The following is an 11397-nucleotide window of genomic DNA, read 5'->3' as shown; positions in this document are numbered from 1 at the left end:
AAAATGTACAATGTCAGTTGAAATAATTTGGCTGGGGTGGACAAAGTATTTCGCACTGATTAATCCAGTAGGTGGCAGTAATGCAATATCTAAGAATGCCAACCACCATAAAACTCTAAAGAAGTCAAAGAAGAGCGACTGACCAATCAGAATTTGAGCTGTCAGACTTCCCGACTGTCCCTCTCTCCTCCCTTGTATGAATCTTGCCAGCTAGCAGGTCTCTCTGCGTGTTAACCAGCATATTTATGGTTTCGTGCTTTTTATGAACAAGCGCAAATAAAAGGTAAGTGAAATGATGAATCTCTTATATGTTTTTACTAATGTTACGTGGCAACTGAGCTGCCAGTTTATCTGAAGCTAAAGTAATGACTTGAGTTACAGTAGCTAACAGTTAGGTAGCATTAGATTGTTAGCTCATCTTTCAGCTGCTTTATGATGTGCACAAACCATTTAAGTTAACCTGCCAACATGAATGGTGGCACCTGGAGTGAATTGTAGCGGATATATTTGGACTTGGCAGGTCTGATTAAAATCCATCAGGCATCTGCTATCCGGTACCCATGCTAACTTAGCAACGCTAACAAACGAGAAGTGAATGGGAAAGGTATTTCAGTAACAGCTGGAAGTTAACTGTAATTAAGTACAGAGTTGAGGTACTTTTCTTTTTAATGCCACTTTCTGCTTCTACTCCACTAAGTTATATTTCTGAGGGAAATATTGTACCTTTTACTTAACTACAATTATTTGACACCCTTAGTTACTTTACAAATCAAGCTGATAAGAAGAGTTTATAAAATATGGTAACAGTATATATTAATTGTATAAGTATAGTTTCAGCTGAAGTTATTAATCAAATATTTGACTGACAGAAAATAAGCTGGCAACTATTTTGATAACTGTGAATGTAATTTGCATGAAAAGAAAAAAATCATGGTTCCAGCTTTACACATGTTGTGAAAAGATTTTCTGATTTCCTCCTTTATTATTTTTTAATAATTTTGTACTTTTGGTTGTACAAAATATATGAAAGTGTTACTTCACTGGTTAACTGCCTTTGTCAATATATTCAGTCAGAATTTTTGCAACCCAATCAATCAGTCGATTAATGGAGAAAATAATCAGCACATCAATCCATAATGAATAGTTGCAGTCTGATACAATAAGTTTACAATTAGCTCCACCTCAACCAACTACAACTGTGAAATTCTGCTTTTGCATTATTACATGAGTAATAATATTCTAATTAGAACTGGGCGATATGGCCAAAAATGTTATCACCATAAAAAACATTTCATATCATTAAATATCAATAATTATCACCAAAAATATCAAATTGGTATTCCTTTTGAGTTTGAAGGCTGATTTTTGCTCCTGAGTGAAAGTTGAAGAAAACAGATGGTTAATTGTGGTTTAAACTATTCTTTATGGTCAGAACATGAAAAACACTTGATGCTAAACCGTGGATCACTTCACAAATCTTGTGAAGTCTTATTTTCAACAAATATGCACAAGTAAAATTAAGTAAAATCTTTTCAGTCCTTTTTCCTCAACAAATTAAATAGCTTAATTGAAAAATTAAGTGCTAATTTGTTAATAATCCAAATTAATAAAAAAATAAAATTTATTGAATATTTATTGAACATTTGTTATGAGGAAAATTATATGACGATAATTAGTGTTTTATTGTCCAGCCCTAATCTAATGACATAAGTATAACAGTCACAGGACAGTTGCTTTTAATACTAAAATACGGAGTATTTTTACTAGAGCCTGACCATATTTTTAAGACTGAAACTGACTTTGATATTCTGATAGATCATAATAATGCAGTTTAAAATGAACTTTACTGTTATAAGCAGTACTTTGAACAAAAGTACAGCTGATTGCTGGGTTTTATGGTGGATTTGTGGTGCCAAAGTGTGTTGCCAACAGGGGCTGAGAGCGCCTTCTGGTGTACAAACTATGCAATGGCATCACTCATAACATAAGGAAAGGATCCGTCTCTCCGTTTATTTTTTAATAGTCATTTATCAGCTGTTATAAACACTGATATATGTTGGGCTCTAATTCTTACAGCATGGTATTTGTAGTTTTACTTAAGTAAAGGATCTCAATCATTGAAAGCTTATAATGGTGATTTTAAATATTAATTGAGACAGTTGACTCATCTCTTTGTGCTTTTTGAGGCTGCTGTGCAATCTGTAGTATATTCTAAAATCATCTTCATCAGCTTGGTTAAGGGAGCTCTGTAGGATTAAATATCCAGCGTCAAAAGTTTTCTTACTTCTTTTCACAAGAAACTGTTATTAACTTGTTTTGTTTTGCTGTCAGATATACACTATGGCTTCTCGAGCAGGTCCGAGAGCATCGGGCACTGATGGCAGTGACTTTCAGCACCGGGAGCGTGTGGCCTCACACTACCAGATGAGGTGGGTTCTTTTACTGTTAAAGTAATAAAGTATTATCTGTCAGGGTGAAAATCAAGTGGTCAGAAATGTCAGGTTAATGGACCCTAGGGTCCTCTACAGGGACAAACTTCATACACCTCTATCTTTAAAAGTGAATGCAGCTGCTGTCTATTATATTATGTATTTCAGTGAGATCCATTTTATAATCATAAAATCATTTTCTAGTATTTAATAGTTAAGTGTGAATTAGCAGAATTTATAATAAATGCATCAATGAGTTTAATAACCCTTAATCTAGTTGTTTTGTGTCTAACTGTATGCCCATCTGTCATATTTGGCGCAGCGTTGCCTTGAAGTCTGAAATCCGTAAACTCAACATTGTCCATCTGCTGATCTGGGTCCTGATGGCAGCTCAGGTAATAGCCAAAAAAAATAAATAAATAAACTGGCAGAAACATTTAAAACGTTTTTTATTGTGAATGACAGTGGTAACAGCTGAGTTGGCTTTGGCTCTGTGTTGTCTCTTCTTTCTCAGGTGACAGTGAGCCAGCTAAGCCTGGTGTCCCACAAGGTAGTAGCCTCTCCTTACCAGTGGGAGTACCCCTACCTCCTGAGCATAGTCCCGACAGTCTTCAGTTTCCTGGCGTTGCCCCGCAACAACATCAGCTACTTGGTCATCTCCATGATCAGCGCCGGGCTCTTCTGTGTGGCCCCACTCATCTACGGCTGCATGGAGATGTTCCCTGTGGCGCAGCAGCTCTATCGGCACGGCAAAGCCTACCGCTTCATCTTTGGCTTCTCTGCCGTGTCGGTCATGTACCTAGTGATCATTATTGCTGTGCAGGTGCACGGCTGGCAGATCTACTACAGCAAGAAGCTGCTGGACCAGTGGTTCACTAGCACACAGGAGAAGAAGAAGAAATGAGTTCACCTAAAGCATGTTTAGCGCTTAGATCCTCTGTGTGAATCTGCAGGCCCGTGTGGACAAAGAGGTGTTTTTTTTTTTTTTTTTGGAAACCAGTCACTGAGCTGGTGGATTGAGCCAGCCAACACCAAGAGAAGAGACTCCCAAAAGTACTGTTCTTTGTCATCTTTTCTGTTGACGAAGAAGCAATTGTTTGCAGAAAATCAGTCCCTTGACAGCCTGTGACTGCTGCCATCACTCTGTACATTAATCTATGGCATTTTATCATTGAAAATAAACTATAAATGTTGTCTGTACCTTGTTATTTCAGGTACTGACAGTGTAAACAGACAAGGTGTAAGTGGAAGAAGACTGTAATAACACGTAAGTTGATGTTTTAGAATCAAATCCAAAAAATAAATTTGAATATAAGACTGGATATAGCTACTACTGTTGTCCAAGCCAGATCTCAGAACAAGGTTTCATTCGATCATTTTACCTCTCCACGTCAACAGATTAAGACTTACTACACGGGTTTTCCAGGTGACCTTTGCGTTGAAATAAACCTATATCGGTAATATGAGACATTCAGATTAGTTCAAACAAACATTTACATGTGTACGGATAGTATATCTTGTGAAAGAGACTTTATTTTCTGAGTTGAAAGTCACCCCAATGTACAGTTAACTTCTTATCAGTGTAAAAGCAAAATATAATATTTCACAATAAAATGTTTAATGATTTTATATAGTCTACATTATTTTGACTTAAGCCCCCCCCAAAAAAATACCATTTAACTAAACAAACAAAAGTAACATTTAAAAATATACACAGATGTGAATTATTGAATAGATGTCATTATCTCACAATAACCTTGCACAGGTCGTAAGTCAGTAGTGTTTTGATTTTAAAACAACATACAATATGTTAACTGTTAATGTTCTTCCCAATACAACAATATGCAGTACAAACATTCCAACTTTCAAATGAACCAAATAAACATTAAACAATATCCAAAAGGTAACCCATGATTGAACTTGTTGGCAGAAGTCATAAATCATCATCCAAAGCACAACACATTTACAGAGTATGTTCCTTCACTGTATGGCAATCTTAAACAATCAAATGAATGCCTAAAACAATAAAGATGAGTAAACAAAAAGAGATGAAACAAAAAAAGTACAAATCATAGCTTCACATTTTTCTTCTGTCATTACATGGTAATGAACAATTTGGCATGTTTCACTGAAACAACCAGAATCTGCCTTGTTTTGGCAAATAATATTTTGGTTGACTGTCTGACTGACAGTGTTCTTGAGCTTCACTTAAGCGTGAACACATTTTCCTTTCAGGATCTGACGCACCTGGAGAAAATAAAAAAATCTTTTATATTCCTGTTATGCAATAACAATCTTTTTGCCTAAAAAAACTTCCTCATTACAGGTTGTTCTCAAGTGCCTCACATTTTTGCATACATTTGTCTTTGCAACTAGTGAAGTGACAAGATAATAAAGTCATCAATTGACACGCTACCTTTTCACCGATGGGTCCTTCAGGCACAAGCTGAGACGGCAGCTCATTTTCAAGGTTCCTGGTCCCGGGGTCCGCTCCTTTTCTCATCAGAAGCTTCACCGCTGCCGCTTGAGTGTTATGATTTTGCAAAGAGCTGACGATGTGCAGGGCTGTGTTTCCACTGAAGGTCTGAAGCATACAGACACAGAATCACACATCACAGTACAGTGCGCATATCGCACTCATTTCACACCGATTTCATCAGCTCACCTTAACATTTACAAGTGGCAGCGGAGATGGCTGGTCAAAGAAAACATTGAACAGCTCCACATTTGCCTCCTCAGAAGCCATGTGAAGACACGTCCGTCCACTTTTTAGATCCTGCGGAAATGAAATTAAAATGGTCATTTTGTTACGGTCAGGCCTCGTCGGGGTTAATACTGTAGTTTATTGCTGTTTAATTTATGCTGTCCAGTAGTTTTAATTGTTACCTTTGTCCCAGTGGAGGCGCCCATGAGCAGCAGAGTCTTAATACATTCAACAAACATCCGTCTCCTCTGCGCCAACTCCATTGCCATATATGAACAAGGATTTTCCAGACTCCTCAGTTCTTTGATGACAGCGTTGTGGGACAAGATTGCTGTGTGCAGCGGGGTTAAACCTCCAGACAAGGAAAAGTAGGATTTCAACACAGACATTTTATGTAAGTATCACAACTACAAGTTTTTCAGTTAAATAAAACATACTCACCATCATAATTGAACATTTCAATATCGATCAGCTGCCCACTCCCTAATAGGGTCCTCCAGATGCTCTGCGGAAATACGTGTGTGAGAAATAATCATGAAACATGAAAACATGAAATATGACACAATCTTGTAACTCGGCACTTCAGCACATCATACATACTTGGGTATATATTACTTTTTGTCTTAACTGGATGAGTGCACAGAGATGACGTGGGTTAAAGTCCTGGGGCCTATTACAAAAACTTCCTAACCGGCAGATCCTATCCTAACCGCTTGGTAACCATGGTAATAAGGGTTAGGAACTGATTTAGGAAAAAGGCCATTACAGATTAACAGTTCCTAAGTCAATATTCCTTTCCTAACTAAAGATAGAAAGTGTAGCCTACAGAAGCATCCTAACTTCGTAAAATCTTGAATTAACTCTCCTAACTTTAGGATAATTGTTGAGCTGTCCTAACTTTTACTTTTCCACCAGGTAGTGTTTGGTAACTCGTTTAATCCACATGGTTGCTCTTTAACTGCTTTTACAAAATCAACAAAATGTCAACAGAACTTTCTGTAATACGGCCCCAGGTTTATTTCTAATTTTCCTCAGGTAATGAGTAAAATATTAGTAGCATAAAGGCCTCTGATTAACAGGATTAATATATACAGTTACACATTTACAAGTCAGGTGTTGGTAGTTAAAAAAAGGCCCAGTGGCTCAGTGTGTCCAATTCTCACGCTTATCAATCAGTTTCCCAGAAGAAACAGTCAAGAGCTCTAAGAAATAGTGGTCCAGTGGTGCAGGCTGGTAGAGGACTCATATGAAGATCAGAGGTTGTGAGTTCTATCCTTATCAAGGACCTATGAGTTTTGAAGCAACTCCCAAAGAAATAGTCAAGAGCTCTAAGAAACAAGAAGTAGCATGTCTGGTCCAGTAGCTTATTGTTCGGACACCACAACTGCTTTGAGAGTCAGAGGTAGTAGGTTCAGTCCTTATCAAGGCCTAACAAGTTTTGAAGCAACTCCCAGAAATATCCGCCACTATCTGTTCAAAACATAGTCGGACTTGCCACTTGCAAGATTGCCCAGCAACATTGCTCAAAAAGTTGCCCCGTGTATCATCAACTTAAGGATAGATTTTCAGTTGTCAGGGCTAATAGCTCAGTGAGATAGAAAACTACTTCTGCAGCTCATAGGGTTGTGGGTTCAATCCTTATTGAGGTCCTATCATAGAGTTTTGAAGTAACTCCCAAAAGAAACAGTCAAGAGCTCTAAAAAAAATAATAACAACATGTATGGTCCAGTGGCGTAGGCTGAGAGGGGACTGCTTTGACGTTCAGAGATTGTGAGAGCAAACCTTATCAAGGCTCAGTGAATTTTGAAGTGCAACTTTAAGTGCTCCCAAAGTGAAAAGATAAAAGTGCCCGGAGAAAAGGCTCAAATGTGAAGGGGAAGGGTGGTGTAGCCGGTTTGACAGTGCCTGTGGTGCAGTGTCTAAAGTTCAAATCCCGCTTGCGGCCGATACCCGGAGCAGAGAGAAGTGGCAGTGTCCCCTCCTGATGTTTCAAAGAGTTAGAAGGTTATGGGCTGGAAAACCAGAACTGGCTGAAATTTTACTGAAAGATGAAGTTGTTGTGATCATGCTTGTTCAGAAAGGATGGGAGTAACTGCAATTGGAGAACAAAAGATTACTGAGTACAGGGGGAGTTTGGTTGTTGGATGGGCGCACATGCGTCAAACATTTGGGTGATATCAATTAATGTTAATGTCTAAATGAATAAGATTGAATGTGTTTGTGTAGTTTGCTTGTAGATTACACACATTTTGTGTGTGAGGGAGTGGGTGTACCCTCCTGCTATAAGGGCTAGGGGTTATGAGGAAAACCAACATCAGCTAAAATTGTACTGAAAGCTTAAGTTGTTGGAAAAGCTTTGCAACTACAACGCACTTGTATGTTTGCGGTTGCCCTTTACCTGGAGGTAACAAAGATGTAAGCACATGCTTCAAACATTTGGGTAACTGCAATGAGATTTTGAGTGCAATAATCAGAAAGCATATGCACCTGTTCGTTAAAATAGCATGCTTTATTCCCACTAGTTCAGCTAAAGCTAAACTTAAGACCTATTTTTGCCTGTTTGTGTATAATTTTCTGTCACAAATCAGGCCCTAGTCAACTTTACGTTGTTTATTCATTAATCACTGTTCTTATTGGTTACATGTTGCATTTGACAACAGTCAGTAGGCACAAGTTGAACCTGCTCTGTTAGTCATATCAAAGACTGTCAGAAATATCACAAGGCACCAGTTAATCGTCATTAACTGTCTATAAGTACAAACTTGGTTTGTTTATCATTCTTTTAGAGTTACAAACAAATGAGATGTCTACCCTAGTTAAAACTATATTCTATAAAGTTTACTACTACTACTTCTTTGTGTTTCAAGTTTGAAAATCAGCAGGCCATGAATGTTAGTTTTAGCTGAACAAGTGGGATTAAAGCCTGCTATTTTAGCGAAAAGGTGAATATACTTTCATTGTTCAGACACCACACTGGTTATTTATTTATTTATTTATTTATACATACACACACTTGGCATGTGCTCCCGTCCTTGTTAATAAGTAATTCTTACCTGTAAACTAAGAAAGTGGCCTTTCTCAGCACACACATGCAAAGGAGAGCGGCCCCAGAGGTCTCGAGTGTTGATTTGTGCTCCATGTACCAGCAGGTCGTGGACAATCAAGTGCTGATTGGTGGCACTTGCTATCTGAAGAGGTGTCTGTGTAGAGAGTAGGGGCATACAACAACTTAAAGTCGATGAGTCACTAAACAATACTGTATTTGTTTGTTCTATTAATTGACACCTTGTGAAGTGTTTGTACCTGTCCATTGTGTTCTTTAATGTCCAGAGAGCCATATCTTGCCATTTTTGCAGCAAGCACATAAGCCAGAGCCCGTCGACCTTGTGCCACTGCTATGTGAAGAACTCTGTGAGTTGGAAAAGAAAATGGCCAATTATTTGTCAACTTTTATATTTTGGGCAGGTTTGGATTGTGTTTGTGATAATGCTACTTAGAGTGGCAGAAGCTGGATGTTTCACCTTTTATCCTTTATAATTTCATTACTTTTAGGTTTCAACTGTTTATCCATTACTTTAAGTTATCTATTTCAGCTCTTTCTCCACTTTACTAAAGGCCCCTGGTTGGGAATCAGTGACTTTCTTCATCTATACATACGTGTCACCATCCGAGTCTTGCATGTTCAGCATCTCATCAGAAACTCCTCCATATCTCTGTGCCTCTTGCTGTATTTGCCAGTGAAATAGAGTAAACTTTGTTTCAGCGGTTGGAGCCCCTTGTCCCTGCAGAGCTGGATATTGCATTTGTTGTGAGGTCATGTAGGCATTTTCAGGAGAAGTAGGAGGGAAATTATTCATAACATTGGTGTTTACTGGTGCTGGAGGGCCCAACAGATGAGGACTTATGTCACTGGCAAAGGCTTCGGCTTTTGCAGATTTAAACTTATGCACCGAGTTGTTGTCATCCTGCGAGTTGTTCCTTTTCTAAAAGAAAATCACCAATCAGTCATTTAATGCTTGCATTTGGGCTATTTTGTAGCACACCAACATCTGGCACTTACAAAGAATTTGCTTTCTCTTAAGTTAGTGAAGTGAAGGAATGCTCAACTACTTCCTCATACTGAAGGAACTCAAAGTCTGTCCTTGTCTTATCTTAAACTTGTTTTATCATGTTCAAATACCTGTTCCACCTCTGACTAACCTTGCGTGTCATTTTTAGCAGTTCTTTGACTGTGTTCTTCTTGGACACAGCTTGGGAGTGTTCTGGTGGTCTGGGATCAGTGGTAAAACAGCCTGAGAAAAAAACCCCACAGTAACATGATTTTGTGGATCAAATTTAAGCTCCATAGATGACAGCAACATCACAAAGTATGTGGGAAGGAAAGGTTTCATCAGTTTGGATGGAAGACTGTTAAACAATCATGAATGGACATCATACATTGGAAGTATTGGGCAAGCAGAAGTATTCACATACTTAAGGAAAAGTACCAACTGGATTCCAAGTAAAAGCCCTGTATTCAAAAAAGTGCAGTAGTATTATCATAAGCTATATATAAGTAAAAGCCCTCATTGTGTATTATATTGACTATGTTGTCTAGTTGCATTTAGAATAAGTAAAGAACCTGAACTGTGCATATAAAAAAGGAGATGAGGTGTTTATCCTCTTTGGAGGGTTTGAAAATAAAGTTTGCCAAAAGGCCAATGTTTATAAATGAAATGTACATTTAAAAATCATGAATTTTGTTTTAGTACCTTTTACTGTTTGGAATAAGCACAGGCTCATTTTGCAATTAAAACACACAAACCCTCTGTTCTCCAATGTCAACAGTGTGACAAATTAAAAACAAAGGAGTTAGTATGCAGACTTCCTCATCCCTGTCTTGATAACAATACAAGTGGGATATCAAATGTGGTTTTAATTTCATAATTTTGAACATGAATATGCATATCCGATTACCATTATCATAAAAACTGACCTTTCTCATTCTGGTTGAAGTTGTACCTGAATGACGGAATCTGATCCAACATATTTAAGGAGTCACTTGGAACTTAAGTTTGTCTTCTCCCACACTGGAATGAAAAATGGCCATCAACACAGTGCAGTCAACATCAATGACAACGTGTAACAAAACATGTACGACAGACTCACCTCTCTGTTCCTTTCTGCTTGTCACGACAAGTCCAGCAATGAGGAACAATTGCCACGAAATGTCCCACACCTGGCTCAACTTCCTGGTTGACAAGTTACTGAGGTGAGTCTGATGTTTCAAAATAAAGGTATTAAACATTTTGTCACAACTGAAAGTTATTACTGGAACTACTCCTAGAAGGTAAATCTGGATAGATTTATTGTCCTCACTTTTCATTTCCATTAAATTTCAAGCTGAGTCAAAGACTGAATTACCGAAATTTAAGAAAAAACATGTATAAAGTGAATCCTCATCTGCAAAGATAAGCTAGGTTAAGAGATATGAAATTATAAAACATTTAAATGAAAAAAGTCAGTTTGAAATCCGCTCCTTAAACAGAAAAACAAGTTATATTTAGTCAGTTAATATGCAAATTACCTCAATGCACTACATACATAAGCAACGCCAGAGAACAATACAACCTTTATATGTGAATCCGTAACTCAACTACAGAGCAAACGTGAAATATGAATACTCAATCTAGCAGGAAAAATATAGTTTTGTTATTAAACAGGTGTTCTTGTAAAATTTTTCAAGTGACATTTATTTTATACAATACAACACACTATACACATATACACACTAACACTGTGAAATAAGACCACAACAAAAATTTGAATCATAATCTTTAGGTTTACACACCTGTAAGAGAGGTACTGGTCAAACCGTAAACCACCACTGGAACATCTGTGAAGCCTGTGTCTCACTTACACTAAATGGGAGAGAAAGTATTTAATAACTTGCATTTGTTGTTGGCACAAACCACTCCCTTGCTAACAGCTCCTACTCGTTGGGACTCCCCCTCTCTACTAAAGAAAGACAGGTTGTGCTTGGCTTTAATCCAAATGCAGTCCGAGTGTGTGACACAGGTCATGATAGCAAAGGAAATGAGTTCTTATTATTTTAAAGTCACGGATCAGACTAATCTGCAGGAATTGAAGGTACTGCAAAGTTCAGTTTATAGTTCAAATGTCCTTAGACAGTAAAACAACTAAACAACATTCACCAAGTAATACTTATCTAGGTAATAAGCTTTGTTGCCTTCTTTCAGATTTAATTTTAATACATAAAGACAT

At 37.7% G+C, this 11397-nt stretch overlaps 2 protein-coding genes across 3 annotated transcripts; one reads left to right on the top strand and one right to left on the bottom strand.

Annotated features, from left to right (window-relative positions):
* The first annotated feature begins 129 nt into the window (after positions 1-129).
* LOC119904296 (protein jagunal homolog 1-B) lies at positions 130-3751 on the top strand. Its single transcript, XM_038720858.1, has 4 exons — positions 130-283; positions 2332-2429; positions 2752-2824; positions 2944-3751. The coding sequence occupies exons 2-4, from the start codon at positions 2341-2343 to the stop codon at positions 3331-3333; spliced, it is 552 nt and encodes a 183-aa protein (XP_038576786.1). The 5' UTR covers positions 130-283; positions 2332-2340; the 3' UTR covers positions 3334-3751.
* A 191-nt stretch (positions 3752-3942) lies between these two features.
* nfkbiz (nuclear factor of kappa light polypeptide gene enhancer in B-cells inhibitor, zeta) lies at positions 3943-11317 on the bottom strand. Of its 2 annotated transcripts, none has more exons than XM_038720845.1 (12): positions 10964-11317; positions 10282-10390; positions 10109-10202; positions 9334-9425; positions 8791-9116; positions 8437-8542; positions 8187-8333; positions 5575-5638; positions 5316-5485; positions 5095-5205; positions 4846-5013; positions 3943-4676 (listed from the first exon to the last, which is right to left on the bottom strand). In XM_038720845.1, exons 3-12 carry the CDS (start codon positions 10158-10160, stop codon positions 4638-4640), a joined length of 1275 nt encoding a protein of 424 aa, XP_038576773.1. In that variant the 5' UTR covers positions 10161-10202; positions 10282-10390; positions 10964-11317; the 3' UTR covers positions 3943-4637. The 2 variants fall into 2 exon arrangements, with proteins under 2 accessions (XP_038576773.1, XP_038576764.1); XM_038720836.1 differs by having other exon boundaries at positions 10282-10364.
* Positions 11318-11397: the final 80 nt, after the last annotated feature.

Source organism: Micropterus salmoides, unplaced genomic scaffold, assembly GCF_014851395.1.
Source record: "Micropterus salmoides isolate LMB-PRFRI ecotype aquatic unplaced genomic scaffold, ASM1485139v1 Ms_hic_scaffold_1, whole genome shotgun sequence".
Lineage (NCBI taxonomy): Eukaryota > Metazoa > Chordata > Actinopteri > Centrarchiformes > Centrarchidae > Micropterus > Micropterus salmoides.
This window is presented reverse-complemented; position numbering and strand designations above follow the sequence as displayed.